The 22636-nt window shown below is 46.1% G+C and overlaps 2 protein-coding genes across 2 annotated transcripts; one reads left to right on the top strand and one right to left on the bottom strand.

Moving 5' to 3' along the window:
- Positions 1-13526: 13526 nt before the first annotated feature.
- LOC128405988 (four and a half LIM domains protein 1-like) lies at positions 13527-22053 on the top strand. The gene is made up of 2 exons (XM_053373041.1): positions 13527-13705; positions 21754-22053. The coding sequence occupies exons 1-2, from the start codon at positions 13550-13552 to the stop codon at positions 22051-22053; spliced, it is 456 nt and encodes a 151-aa protein (XP_053229016.1). The 5' UTR covers positions 13527-13549.
- Positions 13877-17400, bottom strand: LOC128406049 (uncharacterized protein K02A2.6-like; the record flags this gene model as incomplete). The annotated part of the gene is made up of 4 exons (XM_053373091.1): positions 13877-13929; positions 15090-15787; positions 15941-16395; positions 16453-17400. Coding segments are annotated over 4 exons (2154 nt in total), but the record flags the coding sequence as incomplete, so codon positions are not given.
- Positions 22054-22636: the final 583 nt, after the last annotated feature.

Genomic DNA, 22636 nt, shown 5'->3' with positions numbered 1-22636 from the left:
TGTAGTCCCAAAACATCGGGAGGGCCGAGTTTGCCTATGCCTGATTTAGCCCAAAATTTTCTCTTTAACCCCCCCCCCCAAGGTAGTTTCATAATGAATCTAGAGGCTAACTTTGGGAGCAACTGTATGATGAATGCAATCCTGTATGTGCCTACTCAGGAGCAAGCCTCCTCTGTGGGATTGGTTTTCCCAAGGAAATATGGACAGGATTGAATTGCAAGGCTGTCTGCACTTTTCCCAAAATGCAAGTTACTAGTAAGAAGGGAAAGTGTCAAGAGTGTGTGCAGGAGCCAAGCCCTGTGACCAATAGGACTCTGCAGGACTGGGGCCTTCCTAAGTTTGTGAGGCCGATTGGTAACTCACAGCACCTGGTGGCAAGAGCCAGGAAGGGATATAAGGTTAGCATTTCCCTTCGGCTCTTTGCCACAGCGGCATGTTCCCTGCCTTGCTGCGTTTGACTCCTTGCTTCCTCACCCTTGGACTCTTCGCTTCCTGGCTCCTGGCCTTCCATTCCTGCTCCCACCCCGCCATCTTGCCCCCGGTCCCAACATCCCCAGCCGGGACTTTGACCGCCCATGAACCGGACCGTGACAGAAAGTCTAGCTCAGACATAGGCAAACTCGGCCCTCCAGATGTTTTGGGAATACAATGCCCATCATTCCTGACCACTGGTCCTGTGAGCTAGGGATGATGGGAGTTGTAGTCCCAGGTTTGGCCACCACTGCAGTCAGAGTCTAACCACTACTCCCTGCTGGCATTTGAGGATCTCCAAGTGGGGAAAGGAAAGGGCCAGATTTGTTGTTGTTGTTGTTGTTGTTGTTGTTGTTTAGTCGTTTAGTCGTGTTCAACTCTTCATGACCCCATGGACCAGGCACTTCTGTCTTCCACTGCCTCCCGCAGTTTGGTCAAACTCATGCTGGTAGCCTCGAGAACACCATCCAACCATCTCGTCCTCTGTCGTCCCCTTCTTCTTGTGCCCTCCATCTTTCCCAACATCAGGGTCTTTTCCAGGGAGTCTTCTCTTCTCATGAGGTGGCCAAAGTATTGGAGCCTCAACTTCAGGATCTGTCCTTCCAGTGAGCACTCAGGGCTGATTTCCTTCAGAATGGATAGGTTTGTTCTTGCAATCCATGGGACTCTCAAGAGTCTCCTTCAGCACCATAATTCAAAAGCATCAATTCTTCGGCAATCAGCCTTCTTTATGGTCCAGCTCTCACTTCCATACATCACTACTGGGAAAACCATAGCTTTTACTATACGGACCTTTGTTGGCAAGGTGATGTCTCTACTTTTTAAGATGCTGTCTAGGTTTGTCATTGCTTTTCTCCCAAGAAGCAGGTGTCTTTTAATTTTGTGGCTGCTGTCACCATCTGCAGTGATCATGGAGCCCAAAAAAGTAAAATCTCTCATTGCCTCCATTTCTTCCCCTTCTATTTGCCAGGAGGTGATGGGACCAGTGGCCATGATCTTGGTTTTTTTGATGTTGAGTTTCAGACCATATTTTGCGCTCTCCTCTTTCACCCTCAATAAAAGGTTCTTTAATTCCTCCTCACTTTCTGCCATCAAGGTTGTGTCATCTGCATATCTGAGCTTGTTGATATTTCTTCCAGCAATCTTAATTCCGGCTAGGGATTCATCCAGCCCAGCCTTTCGCATGATGAATTCTGCATATAAGTTAAATAAGCAGGGAGACAATATACAGCCTTGTTGTATTCCTTTCCCAATTTTGAACCAATCAGTTGTTCCATGTCCAGTTCTAACTGTAGCTTCTTGTCCCACGTAGAGATTTCTCAGGAGACAGATGAGGTGATCAGGCACTCCCATTTCTTTAAGAACTTGCCATAGTTTGCCGTGGTCGACACAGTCAAAGGCTTTTGCATAGTCAATGAAGCAGAAGTAGATGTCTTTCTGGAACTCTCTAGCTTTCTCCATAATCCAGCGCATGTTTGCAATTTGGTCTCTGGTTCCTCTGCCTCTTTGAAATCCAGCTTGCACTTCTGGGAGTTCTCGGTCCACATACTGCTTGAGCCTTCCTTGTAGAATTTTAAGCATAACCTTGCTAGCATGTGAAATGAGTGCAATTGTGCGGTAGTTGGAGCATTCTTTAGCACTGCCCTTCTTTGGGATTGGGATGTAGACTGATCTTCTCCAGTCCTCTGGCCACTGCTGAGTTTTCCAAACTTGCTGGCATATTGAGTGTAGCACCTTAACAGCATCATCTTTTAAAATTTTAAATAGTTCAGCTGGAATACCATCACTTCCACTGGCCTTGTTATTTGCAGTGCTTTCTAAGGCCCATTTGACTTCACTCTCCAGGATGTCTGGCTCAAGGTCAGCAACCACACTACCTGGGGTGTACGAGACATCCATATCGTTCTGGTATAATTCCTCTGTGTATTCTTGCCACCTCTTCTTGATGTCTTCTGCTTCTGTTAGGTCCTTACCACTTTTGTCCTTTATTATAGTAATCTTTGAACGAAATGTTCCTTTCATATCTCCAATTTTCTTGAACAGATCTCTGGTTCTTCCCATTCTGTTGTTTTCCTCTATTTCTTTGCATTGCTCATTTAAGAAGGCCTTCTTGTCTCTCCTTGCTATTTTTTGGAAATCTGCATTCAATTTCCTGTATCTTTTACTATCTCCCTCGCATTTTGCTTGCCTTCTTTCCCCCGCTATTTGTAAGGCCTCATTGGACAGCCACTTTGCTTTCTTGCATTTCCTTTTCATTGGGATGGTTTTCGTTGCTGCCTCCTGTATAATGTTGCGAGCCTCCATCCATAGTTCTTCAGGCACTCTAGCAAATCTAAATCCTTAAACCTGTTCCTCACTTCCACTGTGTATTCATAAGGGCTTAGATTGTATCTTACTGGCCCAGTGGTTTTTCCTACTTTCTTCAGTTTAAGCTTCAATTTTACTATAAGAAGCTGATGATCTGAGCCACAGTCAGCTCCAGGTCTTGTTTTTGCTGACTGTATAGAGCTTCTCCATCTTTGGCTGCAGAGAATATAATCAATCTGATTTCGATGCTGCCCATCTGGTGATGTCCATGTGTAGAGTCATGTGTAGAGTCCATGTGTAAAGGGCCAGATAGGCGGGGTCAAAAAAAAATATATTATTATTATTATTATTTAATTAATTGAGTCTTGTCATTATCTAAGTGGCGTGACTGTTTTTACACATATTTTCATACATAACATCACAGTACGCAAAAATAAATGAAATATTTGGCTCCATTTTTGGACAAATACTTGCCTTGTATTGCATCTTAAGCTGTTAGTCAATTGTACCATTTCTGCATATTCCTGTAACTTACTTTGTCAATCCGATATAGTTAGAACTTTCCAGTTCATTGCTACCAGTGTTCGAGCTGCAGCCATGGCATATAGGAAAATTTCTCTTAGGTTTTTCGGAAATATCTCTTAGGTCTTTGGGATAAATAGAAGAGATATTTACGAAATCATAATATTGATATAATGCCTATGGCAGCATTTGATGGACCTTGTCTAATGAAACCCATGAGAAATAAGAAAACGGTACAAACTGTTGTAAGAATGCATTAGAAAAATATATAAAGAACAAGCTAATAGTGACAGGTACATTCATTATCAGAATGAGAGTACACACCGGGAAATGATAGAAAACCCAGTTACACTCTTTTAATTTATGTTAATAAATAAATGAGAAAATAAAAGAGATATTAAAAATATAAATTAAGTTTAATGTCTGTAAAGATATAGAATACAGTGGTACCTCGCAATGTGAACGGGATCCATTCTGGAGCCCCATTCGCATCCTGAACGGAACGTAAGACGCAACAGCGCGTCTGCATGTGCAGCTTTTTGCCACTTCCGCACATGCGTGTGATGTCATTTTGAGCGTCTGCGCATGCGTGAGCGGCAAAACCTGGAAGTAACGTGCTCCGTTACTTCTGGGTCGCCGTGGAGCGCAACCCGAAAGCGCTCAACCTAAAGCGTATTTATCCCGAGGTATGACTGTATTACTTGTAGATGGTTTTTGTTTATACGGTTTATATTTTTGTTTATTCAAGAAGATGTACACCATATTTGTTATATAAGATTGTCAATAAGGCATCAATAAAATTTAAAAAGAAAAAGGAAAGAAAAGAAAAGAAACGTTTGGCTCCATAAGCCTGTGACTTTCCCCCTCCTCGATTGATGGCTTTCAAAAATATTCTCTTCATATTGCAATTTCCTACCTTTCTTCTTACTATTAAATCGTCGTCTTATATATAAACTAAAATAACGAGGATAAGTAACGAATGGTAATTTTAACTGGACAAAACTTCCTGCGACCCAACTAGCGATGTAAGTTTTTTACAATTGTCTTTCAGATATAACATAAATTGTCCCACTCTTTCAGAAAAGTCCAATCCCGCTGGTTCCGGATTTTCCCCATCAGTTTGGCCAATTTGGCATAGTCCAATAATTTCATCTGCTGCTCTTGTCGGCAGCTTTTAAGGCAGAATACTCTTCCTAGAGGCAAATACGGGTTGCCTAAGCGGTAAATAAAAATGATTGCATATTAGGGAAATGTATTCTGGCAACCTCCCTCTTGCAGTCTTTTGAGACTACAACTGACAGCTATTATTATTATTATTATTATTATTATTATTTATTATTATTTCTACCCCGCCCATCTGGCTGGGTTTCCCCAGCCACTCTGGGCGGCTTCAAACAAAAGATTAAAATACAACAATTAATCAAATATTAAAAGCCACTCTGGCTGGCTTCTAGTAATAATAATAATTATAATAATTATAACTTATTATTTCTACCCTGCCCATCTGGCTGCACTCTGGGCAGCTTCCAACAAAGATTAAAAATGCATTAAAACATCAAACAGCTCCATCTGGGACACAGGATGAGACCCCACCTGCCCAGAGCAGTGCATGCTCTGGTTATCTCCCGTTTGGACTACTGCAATGCGCTCTACGTGGGGCTACCTTGGAAGGTGACCTGGAAACTTAAACTAATCCAAAATGTGTTGGAAAAACGCTCTGGGGGAAATGGCAAACCCCCCCCCCCGACCTCTGAGCGTCTCCCAGTAGGCACGTCTCTGGAATGGCATGTCCCTTCATCTCCATAGTGCCTCTCTGCGACACTTTTCATCTGAAAAGTGCACACAAGTCTTCTAGCATCACACAGCAAGAAGAAAGAAACATCCGTAGATCTAAACTACATTTTATTTAGATTCTATACAGACAATCCATAATCACGTCTGTGTTCTCCAAGCTCTGGCAGAACAACAACTGTTGCATACTGCAAAAGTGAAAGTACAGTTACAATAACATGCTCAGACGGAAGAGATAAGACAGTCTTCCGTTATCACACTCTTCTCAGACATCTCATGTGATTTATATTAATCACACCAGCAGCATCGGCTGCATAAAAAGTCTAACATAATGCAGCAGCCAGGCTGGTGACTGGGACCCCCGAGATGACATCCACTGGGCCCAATTCATAGCATATTAATTTTTGTTACCATCCTGTAATAAAAAAAAGGGGGGGAGGATTTTAGTCTTCCCAAAAGGAAACCTTCCTCCACGGGTCAACGTGAAGAGGATGTCAGCAAGGTTGAAAATTTTTCTGTAAAATAAAGGATTTGACCGGGACCACATAACACCGGTCCTGAAAGACCTACATTGGCTCCCTCCCAGGACGTTTCCAAGCACAATTCAAAGTGTTGCTGCTGACCTTGAAAGCCCTAAACAGCCCAGTAGACCTGAAGGAGCATCTCCACCCGGAGCATCTCCACCCGAGGGCCTTCTGGTGGCTCCCTCCCTGTGAGAAGCGAGGTTACAGGAGGATTTCCGGGTTAGCGCCATCGGCAATGGCGGAGTTCCTCTGACCGGGAGGAACCCGCTCCGCAAAAATCGGGTCTTGCCGCCGCGGCGAAGGCGGAGACCCTCCAAAAATCCCAGGCGGATGAATCCTGGGAATGTGGGATTCGGCTGACACCAGGAGCGCCTTCCCTACTGGCAGGGAAACCCTTTTTTGGGCTTCCGAAGCGACGTGGGGTGAGCAGCGCGGTGTTTTGAATCGACTGCTACTTTTGTGGAGTGAAGCCGCACAGCCGTTGCCGGAGAGCGCTGACTTTTTCCAATAGTTTTCCAATAGCGCTGACATTGTCCAATAGTTTTGGAAATAAAACGTGAAATATCGGGAGTGTACAGGTGGAGAATGAATGAATATCTATTCGAAATTGACGAGGTGAACGAAAAGGCTAAAAGTACTCTGAAAAATTATTTTGACTTAAATCTGAATAAAGAAACCCCAATTAATATAGTTTGGGATGCGAGTAAGGCAGTGTTAAGGGGTTTTTTAATACAACAAAACAATTATAGAAGGAAACTTAGAGAACAAAAGAAAGAAGAAATTATTACCCAACTGAGAGACTGTGAGAAAAAATTAACAATAAACTCGGGAGATGAAAGGACTAAACAAATAGTTAAAGTGTTACAATCACAATATTCAGCATTACTAAACCAAGAAGTAGAATGGAGAATTAAATCCATGAAGCAAAAATATTTTGAATCAGCAAATAAAACGGGGAGATTACTGGCGTGGTAATTAAGAAAAAGGAAAAAGCAAAATGTGATTAATAGAATAAAATTGGGAGATATGATAATAGAAGATCCAGATGAAATAAAAAAAAAGTTTCTCCAATTCTATGAAAAGTTGTATGAAAAAGGAGAGGAAGATAATGTAGAAATAGGAAAATACTTGGAAGAGTATAGAGGGGAATATTTAACTGATGAAGAAAGAGCTCAATTAAACAAGAAGATTACAATGGAAGAGATTAATGAGGCTATTAAGAAGATGAAACCCGGAAAAGCACCCGGACCGGATGGACTGTCAGCAAAGTATTATAAGGTTTTAAGGGAATATCTTGCTCCGGTGCTTAGTGAAGTGATTAATGATGTTCTACAAGGAGGGAAGATTCCAGATTCATGGAGAGAGGCACACATCACATTAATACCAAAAGCGGATGCTGAAAAGATGGACGTAAGTAACTACAGGCCGATATCGTTACTTAACCAGGTTTCTCTTACGCACAGCAACCCAGGTCATGTGGGCGGGGAGGGGGGGTTGCAGTGATTTTTAGGAAGTCACTAGCTTGCACCAGGCGTCCTACTGGGAAGATCCAGTTTTCTGAGTGCATGTTCTGGAAGTTGGGCAATAGGGGCAGTACAGGATTCCTTTTGGTGTACCGGCCTCCCCGCTGCACCAAGGATTCCCTGTCTGAGCTGCTTCAGGTCGTGGCGGATTTTCTCCTGGAGACACCTAGTTTGGTTGTCCTAGGGGATTTTAACATCCATGCCGACACGACCTTACAAGGGGCCGCTCGGGACTTCGTGGAAAGCATGGCCTCCATGGGGCTGTCCCTGAATAAGTTTGGCCCAACTCATAGTCATGGACATGCCTTAGACCTGGTGTTCACCTCTAGTGACGTGGGTGATCTGACACTAAGTAAAAGTGAAACAAAAGAAGTGCCATGGTCAGATCACTTCCTGGTGCAACTGGACTTCTCCGCGACCCTTCCCCTCTGCAGGGAGGTGGGACCAATTCGGATGGTCCGCCCCCGCCACTTAATGGATCCAAATGGTTTCCAGAGAGTGGTAGGGGATGCTTTATCCCATGTTGATGGCCTTTCAGCTGATTCCCTGGTGGCCCGCTGGAATGCGGAGTTAACCAGGGCTATCGACTGTCTGGCTCCGAAGCGCCCTCTCCGATTGCATGGAGCCCGGACAGCCCCGTGGTTTTCTTCGGAGCTGAGGGCGATGAAACAATCGCTGAGACGGCTAGAGCGTCGGTGGCAAAAAACTCACTCCGAATCTGACCGGACACAGGTTAGAGCTCAACTTCGAGCCTACCAAGTGGCGATAGCGACGGCGAAGAAGACTTTCTTCACCGCCTCTATTGCATCTGCAGAAAATAGTAGCAGGAGACTCTTTCAGGTGGTTCGCAATTTAACGGAACCACCTTTACCATCGGGGCCTTGTAAAGACCCCAAGATCTCCTGCAACGATTTTGCAAAGTTTTTTGCAGATAAAATCACTCATATTCGGAAGGAGCTAGACACCACCGTGGGAGCAGGGCTGGGGCGGGAGAGTGCTAGAGCTCTGTCTGGTCAAGTTGCATGGAATCAATTTCAATCCGTTACCCCCGAGGATGTGGACAGGCTGCTTGGACGCGTGAAACCAACCACCTGTCTCCTTGATCCTTGCCCATCCTGGCTAATAAAAGCAAGCCGGGAAGGGCTGGGCGATGGGCTCTGCGGGGTGGTGAATGCTTCCCTCTGTGAGGGAACATTCCCAGATCCGCTGAAAGAGGCGGTCATTAAACCGCTTCTTAAAAAACCATCTTTAGACCCGGCCAGTATGGCCAACTATCGCCCAGTCTCAAATCTTCCATTCTTGGGCAAGGTGATTGAGCGCGTGGTTGCTGAACAACTCCAGGCACGCCTGGAGGATGCGGACCATTTGGATCCCTTCCAATCAGGATTCAGGCCTCATCATGGGACTGAAACTGCCTTGGTCGCGCTGGTTGATGATCTCCGGCGAGCTAGGGACAAAGGTGAGAGTTGTTTCCTGGTTCTGCTGGATCTCTCAGCGGCCTTTGATACAATCGACCATAACATCCTTCTGGACCGTCTAGAGGGGCTGGGAGCTGGGGGCACTGTTATGCAGTGGTTTCGCTCCTTCCTCCTGGGCCGTGTTCAGAAAGTGGTGGTGGGGGATGAGTGCTCAGACCCCTGGGCCCTCACTTGTGGGGTGCCTCAGGGTTCCGTCCTCTCCCCCATGCTTTTTAACATCTATATGAAGCCACTGGGAGAGATCATCAGGGGATTTGGACTGGGTGTCCATCAATATGCAGATGATACCCAGCTCTACCTCTCTTTCAAATCAGAACCAGTGAAGGCGGTGAAGGTCCTGTGTGAGTGCCTGGAGGCAGTTGGAGGATGGATGGCGGCTAATGGATTGAGGTTGAATCCTGACAAGACAGAAGTACTGTTTTTGGGGGACAGGGGGCGGGCTGGTGTGGAGGACTCCCTGGTCCTGAATAGGGTAACTGTGCCCCTGAAGGACCAGGTGCGCAGCCTGGGAGTCATTTTGGACTCACAGCTGTCCATGGAGGCGCAGGTCAATTCTGTGTCCAGGGCAGCTGTCTACCAACTCCACCTGGTACGCAGGCTGAGACCCTACCTGCCCGCGGACTGTCTCGCCAGAGTGGTGCATGCTCTGGTTATCTCCCGCTTGGACTACTGCAATGCGCTCTACGTGGGGCTACCTTTGAAGGTGACTCGGAAACTACAACTAATCCAGAATGCGGCAGCTAGACTGGTGACTGGGGGCGGCCGCCGAGACCACATAACACCGGTCTTGAAAGACCTACATTGGCTCCCAGTACGTTTCCGAGCACAATTCAAAGTGCTGGTGTTGACCTTTAAAGCCCTAAACGGCCTCGGCCCAGTATACCTGAAGGAGCGTCTCCACCCCCATCGTTCTGCCCGGATGCTGAGGTCCAGCGCCGAGGGCCTTCTGGCGGTTCCCTCATTGCGAGAAGCAAAGTTACAGGGAACCAGGCAGAGGGCCTTCTCGGTAGTGGCGCCTGCCCTGTGGAACGCCCTCCCATCGGATGTCAAAGCGATAAATAACTACCTGACATTCAGAAGACATCTTAAGGCAGCCCTGTTCAGGGAAGTTTTTAATCTGTGAGATTTTAGTGTATTTTTGGTTTTCTATGGAAGCCGCCCAGAGTGGCTGGGGAAACCCAGCCAGATGGGCGGGGTACAAATAATAAATTATTATTATTATTATTATTAACTGCGATTACAAAATCTTCGCAGATATTTTGGCGAACAGACTCAGGAAATACTTAACAAAATCTATTCATAAAGATCAAGCGGGATTCCTCCCTAACAGGCAATTAAAAGATAACGTTCGGCATATACTGGACATTATTGAGTACTTGGATCTTAGGACCGACATTCCTGCGGCGATGATTTTTATCGATGCCGAAAAGGCTTTCGATAATGTTTCTTGGAGGTTTTTAATACAATGTATGAAAACAGTAGGAATAGAAGGACCATTTTTGGAAGGTATTAAAGCAATATACTCAAGCCAAAGGGCCAAACTGATAATTAACAATAATCTCACTAATTCTTTTACAATTGCGAAGGGCACGAGACAGGGGTGCCTGTTGTCTCCCCTTTTATTTATTATGGTTTTGGAAATAATCGCAAATAAAATAAGGAAAACACCAAAAATAAGAGGTATAAGAATTGGAGAAAAAGAATATAAATTAAAGGCTTACGCCGATGATTTGGTATTGTCTTTAGAGGACCCAATAGAAAGTGCCAGTAATGCCCTGGAGTTATTAGAGGAATTCGGTAAATTGTCTGGGTTTAAGTTAAATAAAATAAAAACTAAGATCTTAACAAAAAATTTGGCCGAAGATGTAAAAAACCAGCTAGAACTAAAAACAGGTATTAAAGTGGTGAAAAGGGTAAAATACCTGGGAATATGGATCTCCCCGAAAAATATAAATTTAGTGGAGGATAACTACACTAAGGTCTGGAGAGAAATTAAGAAAGACTTAGATATTTGGAATAGGTTAAAATTGTCCTGGACAGGAAGGATGGCCGCGATTAAGATGAGCATTCTTCCGAGACTACTGTTTTTATTCCAGAATATCCCGGTAATTAGAGGTACGGCATGTTTTAAGAATTGGCAAAGAACTTTAGCTAAATTTATATGGCAAGGGAAAAGGGCAAGAATTAAATTCAAACTCCTCACGGATCTAAGAGAAAGAGGGGGTTTTGCAGTTCCGAACTTAAAACTTTATTATGAGGCCGCTTGCCTTTGTTGGATAAAAGAATGGGCCATTTTAAAAAACACGGATTTGTTGGATCTAGAGGGATTTAACATTAGATTCGGCTGGCATGCTTATTTGTGGCATGATAAAGGAAAGATCCACAGAGGCTTCTCTAATCACATCATTAGAGGCTCGTTATTAGAAGTTTGGAACAGGAACAAAAAGCTGATTGAAAGAGACACCCCTTGGTGGCTTTCACCAATTGATATCTTAACAACAAAAAAGTTAAATCTGGAATGTGAAAGATGGACATACGAAGATCTCCTAGTTAAATCAGAAAGAGGGTGGAAAATTAGACCGTACGAAGAGCTAAAGGATAAATTAACTGGATGGATACAATTTCACCAAATTAATGCGTTATGGTATGATCATAAAAAAATAGGAATGAGTGAAAAAAAGTCCAGGTACCAGGTGGAAATCTTAGAAAGTAATACTAAACTTTTATCCAAAATGTATAACCAACTGTTAGACTGGGATACTAAAGATGAAGAGGTGAAAGGAGTCATGGTCAAATGGGCCAGAGACCTTGGATATAATCTGGAGTTTGACAGATGGGTAAAACTTTGGAAGAAAGGTATGAAGTTCACAGCATGTGCTGCTCTCCGAGAAAATATGGAGAAAATGATGTATCGTTGGTACATCACCCCGGCAAAACTGGGGAAGATGTATAAGACCGGAGACAGCACATGCTGGAAATGTAAAACTAAAGAGGGTAATTTCTTTCACATGTGGTGGACCTGTGACGAAGTGAAAAGATTTTGGGGACAAATTTACGATGAATTAAAAAGAATACTGAAATACACCTTCCCCCAAAAACCTGAAGCGTTCCTTTTAGGTATGATCGGAGAGGAGATCAAAAATGAAGACCAAACATTCTTTCAATATGCAATGGTGGCCGCCAGGATTTTGTTAGCGCAAAACTGGAAAACTTCCAATATCCCCACCATTAGAGAATGGCAAATGAAATTATATGAGTATATAGAATTAGCTAGAATGTCACAAAAAATTAGGCATCAAAAAATCGTTAAGTTTACGAACGACTGGAGTAAATTTGTAAGTTACATTGAAATCAATCTAGGTATTACCAAAATCACAGTGGGCGGAATCTAAAACCTGCGATGTAAAGAGCTGATATAATACAATCTGCAGATAAGCTATGAGTTTATTTTGCCTAAACTGAGATGGAAGGAAGTCAATTGAGTGATGTTATGTTGGTTTGTTTGTTTTATGTTTATAGGCGTTGTTGTTGTTGTTGTTTGTTTGTTTTTTTGCTTTTCTTCTTTTCAGTCTTTTTTCTTTTTTGTATTGTTTGATGTCGTTTCCAAAATATCAATAAAAAGATTAGTAAAAAAAAAAAAAGGAAGAAAGTTTCAAAAAAAATATTTTGGGAATTAGTGTAAAATTAATGAATATTAGGGGAAAATGTTGGAATGAAACTATTTGGCCTTAGTAGAAATGATATAAGGAGTTATGTATAAATAAGTATTAAGTTTTAAGCTTTAAGGTATTTTATGGTAAGATAAGGTTAAAATAAATTAAGGTAAATTGTATGACAGAATATAGTGAAAGATGGAAAGGATTTGCTGAGTTAATTAATAGGTTAGACTGTTAAGATAAATTAACCAAAAAATTGAGAAAGATGGAAAGAATTTGCTGAAACAAGTAATTAAACTAGAACACAAAAAGGGAGGTGTGAGGAGGTCAAGGAAACAAGCAAATGTAAGATAAAGAAATGGAATATTGGATGTGTGTTTTTTTTCGTTTTTTTTGCTGTATTGTTGTATTGGTTTTTTATGTATTTTTCTCCTTTCTTTTTTTTCTATTTTTATGTATTGTAATGTATGTTTTGTTAAATTTTGTGGTTGTTTTCTTTTCTTCTTTTTTTCTCTGTAATCTTTAAACTTCTAATAAATATCATATTATTATTTTTTTTTTAAAAGAGAAGCGAGGTTACAGGGAACCAGGCAGAGGGCCTTCTCGGTAGTGGCGCCCGCCCTGTGGAACACCCTCCTGTCAGATGTCAAAGAGATAAACAACTATCTGATGTTTAGAAGACATCTGAAGGCAGCCCTCTTTAGGAAAGTTTTGAATGACTGATTGACTGATGTTTTAATGTATTTTTAACCTTCTGTTGGGAGCTGCCCAGAGTGGTTGGGGAAACCCAGCCAGATGGGTGGGGTATAAGTAATAAATTATTATTATTATTATTATTATTATTATTATTATTATTATTATTATTGGCTGACCTTTGCTTCCTGTTACACATTATGATAAGATCTGGACAACTAAAGGTGGACCCATGTGTGGGAATGAGTTTTATTCTTAGGCAGGCATAGGCAACCTTTGGCCCTCCAGATGTTTTGGCCTACAACTCCCATGATCCCTAGCTAACAGGACCAGTGGTCAGGGATGATGGGAATTGTAGTCCAAAACATCTGGAGGGCCAAAGGTTGCTTATGCTTGTCCCACACCATGTTCCGAGCTGCAGGTGCTTTTCCCATTTGCCGTGCACCGACCATGTGCTTCGCTGTCTCCCTCCCTGCCTCCTTTGCCCTAAATAATAACTTCTTCTTCTTCTTCTTCTTCTTCTTCTTCTTCTTATTATTATTATTATTATTATTACAGGGCCTACCAGCTACACGGTGGGCACCATGTCGGAGCGCTTTGATTGCCACTATTGCCGGGACAACCTGCACGGGAAGAAGTATGTGCAGAAGGAAGGGCGCCACTGCTGCATCAAATGCTTCGAGAAGTTCTGCGCAAACACCTGCACCGAGTGCAAGAAACCCATCGGGGCCGATTCCAAGGTGGTTATTTTAATAGTTTGCTTGTTTGCTTAATGCAAGCATAGGCAAACTTGGCCCTCCAGAGGTTTTGGGGCTACAATTCCCATCATCCCATCACTAGTCCTGTTAGCTAGGGATCATGGGAGTTGTAGTCCCAAAGCATCTGGAGGGCCAAGGTTGCCTATGCCTGGCTTAATGGATATTTCTATCCCACACTTCCCCACCCCCCCTAAAGAAGTGTGGGGCTGTTTAGGGAGGCAGGAGAGGACCCGCTGTTTAATACAGGCATAGGCAAACTCGGCCCTCCAGATGTTTTGGGAGTACAACGCCCATCATCCCAAGCTAACAGGACCAGCAGTCAGGGATGATGGGCATTCTAGTCCCCAAGCAGCACACATGAAAAACTGTAAACAAATCCTTATTTCCTGATGAATAGTGAAATATACTCAGAGTCGCGAAGTGATTTCATGCTCTTTATTCAGCTCATAGTGGTGAGGAGGAATGAATGAATGTCCCCTCAAAGTATCTGCTTTATATACATTATTTACACAATGGGCTGCACATGATTGGCTAATTCCGGAATTCTACTGTAAGCCAATCAGGTTGTGGATTCACTTCTATCTGGAGCATGATTGGGTAGTTCCTGCCAACCAATCATACTGCTGCATTGTTCTAGGACCAATCAGACTGCTGCATTCTGAATCCTATTGTTCTAGGACCAATCAGACTGCTGCAGTTTGGATCCTATTCAACTCAGTACATAACACCCCTCCCCTCTAAGTTCCAGTCCTGCCCGGGAGGTCGCATTCATAGTCCTCGAGGTACGCTGGCGGCCTACGTGTGCGTTGCGGCCTGGGGTGTTCCCTGGTCCGGGGTTCAGGTTCTGGCTCGTGTTCCAAGGATGCTGGCTGTGATGGGGCTATTTGGTCTGGCGCAACCGGCTCGCTCAGTCGTGGTTCTGGTTCCGGTGTCCTTTCGGCCTCGCAGGTCCTCTCTGTATTTACTGATTCTGCCTCTCCTGCTGGCCCCTCGTGCTCTATGGGCCTCACTGCCCCTCTGTTCCCTTGGGACTCCTCTGACCTTTCCTCCTCCTGGTTTTCTCCCGGGAATCGTCGCCGTATCTGGTCGCAGTGGCGGCGCCAGCATTGCCCCCCATCTGTTAGCACCTCGTACGACACGGGGCCAGTGACCCTGGTGACTGTGGCGGGTACCCATGCTGGGCCTGCCCCAAAATTCTTTGCGTACACTGGGTCCTGGGCCTCGAAGGTCCGGGGGTTCCTGCCTTCCCCCACCACTACCTCATCCTGAGCTCTATCGGGGTGAATGCGGTCCAATCTGATTGCAAGGCGCCGACCCATTAGTAGTTCAGCGGGGCTCCGGCCAGTCGTTGAGCTGGGGGTGCTGTGCTGTGCTAGAAGGAATGTGGCAAGGCGGTACTCCCAATCCCCTTGCGTCATGCGGCGAAGGGTGTCCTTGGTGGTCCGCACCATGCGTTCTGCTTGGCCATTGGTGGCAGGATGGAATGGCGCCGAACGGATGTGGCGGATGGCGTTCTGCGCTGTGAAGGTTTGGAATTCTCCTGACGTAAATGCAGTCCCGTTGTCTGAGACGAGAGTGTCAGGGAGCCCGTGGGTTGCAAACAGCCTGCGTAGTACCCGGATGGCTGCGGACGTAGAAGTGGACGGTACCAGTGCGACTTCCAGCCATTTGGTGTAGGAGTCCACCACTATGAAGAATGTTTTCCCCTGAAAGGGGCCAGCGAAGTCCACATGCAGGCGTGACCATGGTGCTCGGGCGGACTCCCGGGACTGGACTGGGGCCCTTGGGGGATCTGGGCGGGATTCTTGGCAGGCCTGGCAGTGTTTGACCCAGGCCTCTATCTCTCCGTCGATCCCCGGCCACCACACATAACTCCTGGCAAGGGCCTTCATTCTTACTACCCCTGGGTGTGTCTCGTGTAGGGCTGTGAGGACCCTTTTGCGGAGGGGCTGGGGAACAACGACCCTGCTTCCCCATAACAGGCACCCCTTGTGGGCCGACAGTTCATGTTTGCGGGTTGTGTAGCCGGCGAATTCTGGCCCGGGGCTGCTGCTGGGCCATCCCCTCCACACCCAGTCCAGGACCCGGGAGATGACCCTATCTTTCTTGGAATGGTGTGCAACTTCTTGTGCCTGAATGGGGCGGTCGGGAAGCAGCTCCTTGCTCATAACCTCTTGTGCAGGTGCTGGGTCGGGGCCTGTTTCCGGTAGTGGTAGCCTGCTGAGGGCATCCGCATGGCCCATCGCCTTCCCCGGATGGTGAATCAGTGCATACTGGTAGCTGGCAAGGAAAATTGACCACCTGAGGACGCGAGGAGACAGCACTTGGGGGGTCTGCTTTTCAGGGGCAAATAAGCCAAGCAACGGCTTGTGGTCAGTCACCACGGTGAAGGGCCGCCCGTACAAGAAATCAAGGAATTTTTTTACTCCCTTCACGATTGCCAGACCCTCCTTGTCGATTTGTGAGTAGTTCCGCTCGGTTGCGTTGAGTGTCTGGGAAAAGTATGCCACCGGTACCTCTCTTCCATCCGGGAGTTGGTGTCCCAGGACAGCGCCAATTCCATAGGGCGAGGCATCGCATGCTAGCACCACCGGCAGCCTCTCGTCGAAGTGTGCCAAGACCGAGTTTGAGACAAGCAAGTCCTTGACTGCCTGGAATGCGGCCTCCTGGCGCTGGCCCCACACCCAAGGGGCCCGCTTGTCCAGGAGTCTGTGTAGGGGCTCTGCTACCGCCGCCTTGTGGGGAAGGAAGGAATGGTAAAAGTTCAATAGTCCCAAGAAGGCCTGAAGTTCAGTCTTGTTCTTGGGCGCTGGGGCATCACAAATGGCCCGTACCTTGTCCCCAGTCGGGTGGACCCCTTCTGCGTCCACCATAAATCCCAGAAAGTCCACCTGAGGCACTCCTAGTAGACATTTTTCCCGCTTCACCTTGAGACCCGCCGTCTGGAAACGGTGCAGAACGGTGCGGAGGCGGTCCTCAAACTCCTCTGGTGTGGGCCCGGCAATCAACACATCATCGAAGAAGGGGGTGACGCCAGGAATCCCTTTAAGTAGAGAGTCCATTAGATTCTGGAATATGCCTGGTGCCACGCTGACACCGAATTGCAGCCGCTTTACCCTGAATGCTCCTCTGTGCGTCACAATCATCTGTGCCTCTGCTGTGGCCTCATCTACTGGCAGCTGTTGATATGCTTGGGCCAAGTCCAGCTTGCCAAAAATTTTCGACCCAGCCAGGGTGGCAAGAACATGGCTGACCACTGGCACTGGGTATGCATGGGCCATGAGGGCCTTGTTTATGGTACATTTGTAGTCTGCGCAGATGCGGACTGAACCATTAGGCTTGACGGGCGTGACGATTGGGGTTTCCCAGGGGGCATTAGGCACCGGCTCCAGCACTCCTTGCTCCACGAGCCGGTCCAATTCCTCGTCTATACGGGGTTTCAGGGCGAACGGGACCCGGCGGGCCTTGAGCCTGACCGGTCGTACTGCGGGGTCAAGCTGTAGAGCAATGGGGGGGCCCGTATACTGTCCCAATTTCCCATCGAAAACCCCCGGAAATTCCTTGCATATGGCGTCCACGTCCACTTGTAAGCTAGTGTGGTTCACCCCGGTGACGGCTAGCCCCAGTGGTCCAAACCATGCCAATCCCAGTAAGCTAATGTAGGGGCCCTTGACCACAAGCAAGTCCAGTTGCCGCGTCCGCCCTCGGTATTGCACCCTGAAGGTCCCCACCCCCATTGTGGGGACCTTACGTTTTTTGGAAGTCCCGGAGGGTGAATGGGGCCGGCCTGAGTTTGGGACCCCCAGTAGGACACAGTTTCCTTAAGGTCCTTGCCGAGATTATGGATAGAGTTGAACCCGTGTCAAGCTCCATGCGGCATGGGGCCCCCTCTATCTGTACGTCAACATAAATTTTCTCTACGTTGGGGTGGGGCAACTGGTATACCTGGAAGTCCGTGAGCTCTGTCGAGTTGCCTTGGTGCGTTGGGCCCCGGGACCTGGGGCTCTTGGATTGGTCATCTGATGCCTGGCGTCGGGTGGGCCGAGCCCGACACACCCGGGCGATGTGTCCCAATTTTCTGCACTGCCTGCACTCTGCGTTGCGGAAACGGCAGGTCCTCCTCTCGTGACTTTCTCCACAGCTTGCGCAGTTCCCTCCTTCTCGTCGAGGCAGCTGTGGTATGTGGGCTGCTTGAGTGCGCTGCTGTACTCGGTGCACCTCCTCCCTGTCGGATCCTGAGTCGTCGGTGAGGTCTTCGTGGTGGACCCTCGGTTGGGACGGCTGGCTCGGCCGTGCCTCTTGCGTCGACCTCTCGGCAGCTTCCGTTGCCAGGGCCTCCTCCAGAGCGACCTGGAACGTTAGGTCCTTCTTAGCGTAGAGGCGTCGTTGCAGCTTCTCATCCTTCAGGCCACCGACGAGGCGGTCACGAAGCATGTTCTCCAGCTCTGAGAAGTTGCAGAACCGGGCGGCTTGGCCAAGAGAGGTCACAAACCCAGTTATGGTTTCCCCAGGGGCTTGCCGCTTTGCGTAGAAGGCATTTCGACGAGCCACCACTGAGGGCTGCGGTGAAAAGTGCCCCTTCAGCTGTTCCATTATTGTTTTGTATGGAACAGTAGCGACATCTTCAGGCGCAAGGAGAGCCCGGGCGATTTCAAACGTCTCCTCTCCGCAGACGCTGAAGAATATCGCCCTCTTCTTGGCGTCTTCTTCGTCGGTGACCCCTTTGGCTTCTAGGAGGAAGGTGAAACGGGAGGCGTACGCTTCCCAGTCTCCAGATGCTGGGTTGAATGGCGAGAAGCTGCTGTCGGTTGCCATTCTGAGTTCCTTGTGTCCCGGAGCTGAAGCCTGGATACACGGTGCGAGGCAGCGGTGCGGCAGGTGGCGGTGCTGCGGTGCTGTGTGTGGCAGTCAGCTCAGCGGGATCCCACCTTCGTCGCCAGTGAAATATACTCAGAGTCGCGAAGTGATTTCATGCTCTTTATTCAGCTCATAGTGGTGAGGAGGAATGAATGAATGTCCCCTCAAAGTATCTGCTTTATATACATTATTTACACAATGGGCTGCACATGATTGGCTAATTCTGGAATTCTACTGTAAGCCAATCAGGTTGTGGATTCACTTCTATCTGGAGCATGATTGGGTAGTTCCTGCCAACCAATCATACTGCTGCATTGTTCTAGGACCAATCAGACTGCTGCATTCTGAATCCTATTGTTCTAGGACCAATCAGACTGCTGCAGTTTGGATCCTATTCAACTCAGTACATAACAAATAGCCTTTGGATTCTGGACACATGGTCAGCAGACCCTGTGCACCTTCCACCGGACATTCAATGGAATGGCTTTCACCCCACCATCAACCTAACAAAGAACCAATCTATGCAATAAATACATTTTCTGGACACTACTATAAAAAGACAGGATGGGCACATAGACACATTTTTTTTATATATTTCTTCCTAACTTGCGCTAGCAAGTCCCTTTGCTGAGCAGAGTGCATTCCCCTTTTGAATGCACAGCGGCTGGCTTGAGGCAAGCTTCTCACACAGGCAGGGATGATCTACCGGTAGATCTGTGGCCGATCCTGGTAGATCGCCAAATCCTTATTGTGTACAAAAAGTTACTGGGGTAGGGGAGAGCTACAAAAAGCTCTATGCAATCCTCCCCCCAACACACTCTTGCCTTTAAATGGGAAACAATGAAAATCATCGGGTGGAGGGGAAATGTGTAGAGAAATTGGAACGGAAGCTCAATAAGCTAAGGCTGTCAGAGAGAGAGAGAGAGAGAGAGAGAGAGAATAGATAGATAGCTTCCGGGTTGGCGCCATTGTTTAATGGCGGATTCCCTCCGAGCTCCGGAGGGAATCGGCTCCGTAGCGTCTGGGTCTGGCCGCTGCGGCGAAGCGGAGACCCTTAAAATCACAGGCGCGGATGCCTGTGAACACAGAGACTCGGCGGGCACCATTTGCGCCCCCCCAATCCGCGACGGAGCCTTTTTAAAGGCTTCGGAACGGAGGCAGGGTGAGGCGTGGTGCTGAGAGTACTCCCTCGCCTACGGAGTGAAGCCGCAAGCCATTGACAGAGAGCGCCAACTTCTTCCAAGACCGATTGGACTCTAAAATATAAACCCGTGAGTAATACGGAGATTGGAACTTTTAAAATTTTTAATTTTGGATTTGGAACGAGCGGGAAGGGGCTAAAAAGGAAGTTCACCCCCCCCTCTTTGTAAACAATCTAAAGCAAAGGACTGGGCAGCTAAGGTCGAGAGAATCTGTTTTTTGTTTTTTAATGAAAGATCCTGACTTCACGGTTTTGATACTATAAGAAGACTTACTGGAGGATAAAAAGAATTTTGGGAGCTGAAATTTCACCCCCCCCCCGAGACCCGGGAACGTCCTATGAGAAAGCCTGTTGCATTGAAGATTTTGACAGCTGTCAAGTGAGCTGCTAGTCAGCTAGTTGTCAGCTGGAAAAAGAGAACATTGTTTCTGCTGTTTTTGCTGGTTTACTTGGTATAACTTGTTGAAAATAAGGAGGGCTGATACAAAATAACTGGACTTTTGGTTTTGAGCTGAAAGGAACAACAAGGAACTAAAATCCCCCTAGAGGGGTAATAGGGACATTACATCACAAAAATGGCTGGAGTATGTAAAATCCAAGCAGAATTGGACAGAGCACTCGTTCTCTTGGGAAACTTGCAAGATGAGTACAATGCTTTGTCTACAAAGGTATCACTACTACACTGGACAGTAAACAACAGTTTTGAGCCTGATAAGGACTTGAAACAGGAAGCCCATTCAACTGAACAAATAAATGAAACTGAAAGTGTAGATACGATGGAGCAATATGTTGTTTTTGAAGAAAATGAAGGAGGAGCAGGAGATTTGCAGGAGTCAAAGGAGAGTTACAATATGAGGCCTGACATGATGATAAAAAAGGATAATAAAAAGTGGATGTGGAAAGCCTGGTCTGAATGGGAGTCTGGAAAATGGAGAGATCCCTTTTGGAGGAGATCTGAAGACCTGAGGATTACAAATTTGTTGGTGAAAGCTGGAGCTTTGGGGACATCTGGATTTGAAAGAAATTTGAAACAAGAGTTGGAGCACCCCATAGGCTTTGCCTTTAAGTATGGAGGACTGGCTGGAAGCGACATGGATTCTGTTGGGCCGGAGCCCCTCCGAGACTTGGGGTTTAACATCAAGGACTATCAAAGAGACCGGCAGAAAGGAACTGAGAGAGATATAAGGGCCTCGGATGTGAGATCTCCAGGCTAAATAAATAATATAAAGACTGATGGATATTGGTTGGGGACTGGAACCGGGAAAAGGGTGGGTGGAGGTTGGGAATCCAAAGGGTACATAAGGATAATTTGCTTTTTATATTTTTTGTTAGTGGAAAGGAAATTGGGTAAATCGTGGAAGGGAAATTTTGGTCGACTTTAGGAAAAAGGTTTAAGAATAATCAATGAGGTATAAGTATTGATGTGTAATTTTAATAAGGTAAAATTGGTTTCTTTTCTTTTTAAATTAATTGAAAATAAGGCTGTTAAAAATAAATTGAAGAAATGGAAAAAAGAAGTAAAGTAAAGCAATAGTATGTTAGAACAAATGTTTAAGCTAAGGTAAAGAAATAAGTTAAGGACTTGCTGAACTGACAATTTAAATTGGAATACAAGAAGGGGAGGTGTGAGGAAGTCTGAGAAATAAGGTTAAGAATAATAAGTATTAGAAACTTTATGTGTTTTTTCTATTTTTTTTTTGTTTAGTTTTGAATGTTATGTATTTTTGTGTTTTTTGTTTTGTTTATTTTTTGTTTTTGTTTGTTGTGTGTTATTTGAAAATGTTAATAAATATTTAATTAAAAAAAAAAAGAGAGAATAGATAGATAGATAGATAGATAGATAGATAGATAGATACATCAGGACCAGGGAGTCCCCCCCACCTGCCCCCCCACAACCGGACTTCTGTCTTGTCAGGATTCAACCTCAGTTCTGCTGCCTTCCCCTCCTCTCTCCCTCCCTCCCTCCCTCCAGGAACTGCATTTCAAGAACCGCTACTGGCATGAGAACTGCTTCCACTGCTTTAAGTGCTCTGTGTCTCTGGTCAATGAGCCCTTCATGCTGAAGGAGCACAACAAAGTGTGGTGCAACAAGTGCACTATGGATCAGGCCCCCCACTGCAAGGGCTGCCAGAAGCCCATCGTGGCAGGTAGGACTCCTCTCGGCTGCCTTGCGCCCCTTTGCTTCTTGCCCCCCTCGATCATGGAGCATTGCCCTGGGACAGCCAGCAGGCTTACGGAACATTTCTCTTACCAAGATACTTACATAACATGAATTCATTTTTAACTTTGCGCACAAAACCAGGGCTGTCTTGAGTATGAGCACTGCTGGGATGCAAAGACCCACCCAGCGACCCCATAATAATAATAATAATAATAATAATAATAATAATAATAATAATAATTTATTTCTACCCCGCCCATCTGGCTGATTTCCCCCAGCCACCCTGGGTGGCTCCCAATCAAGTGTAAAAAAACAATACAGCATTAAATATTAAAAACTTCCCTAAACAGGGCTGCCTTCAGATGTCTTTTAAAAATAGGATAGTTGTTTATTTCCTTGACATCTGATGAGAGGGTGTTCCACAGAGCGGGGGCCATCACCAAGAAGGCCCCCTGCCTGGTTCCCTGTAACCTCGCTTCTTGCAGGGAGGGAACCGCCAGAAGGCCCTCAGGAGAGGGATCCCGGTGTCCGGGGTGGAGACACTCCTTCAGGTCTACTGGGCAGCTGAGGGCTTTCAAGGTCTGCACAGAAACTTTGAATTGTGCCTCGAAACATATTAGGGGCCAACGTAGGTCCTTCTGAAACCAGTGTTATGTGGTCTCAGTAAGACTTGAATTGAAATCTTTTATTTTAC

The sequence above is a fragment of the Podarcis raffonei genome, chromosome W (assembly GCF_027172205.1).
Source record: "Podarcis raffonei isolate rPodRaf1 chromosome W, rPodRaf1.pri, whole genome shotgun sequence".
Classification (NCBI taxonomy): Eukaryota; Metazoa; Chordata; class Lepidosauria; order Squamata; family Lacertidae; genus Podarcis; species Podarcis raffonei.
The sequence above is the reverse complement of the archived record's forward strand: the minus strand, read 5'-3'. Positions and strand labels throughout refer to the sequence as shown.

Bases quoted from the DNA above. Each gene is read 5' to 3' on its own strand.
- LOC128405988 (XM_053373041.1), top strand. From the start codon at position 13,550: ATGTCGGAGCGCTTTGATTGCCACTATTGCCGGGACAACCTGCACGGG. The intron at 13,706-21,753 runs GTGGTTATTTTA...CCCTCCCTCCAG, and splicing joins CCATCGGGGCCGATTCCAAG to GAACTGCATTTCAAGAACCG.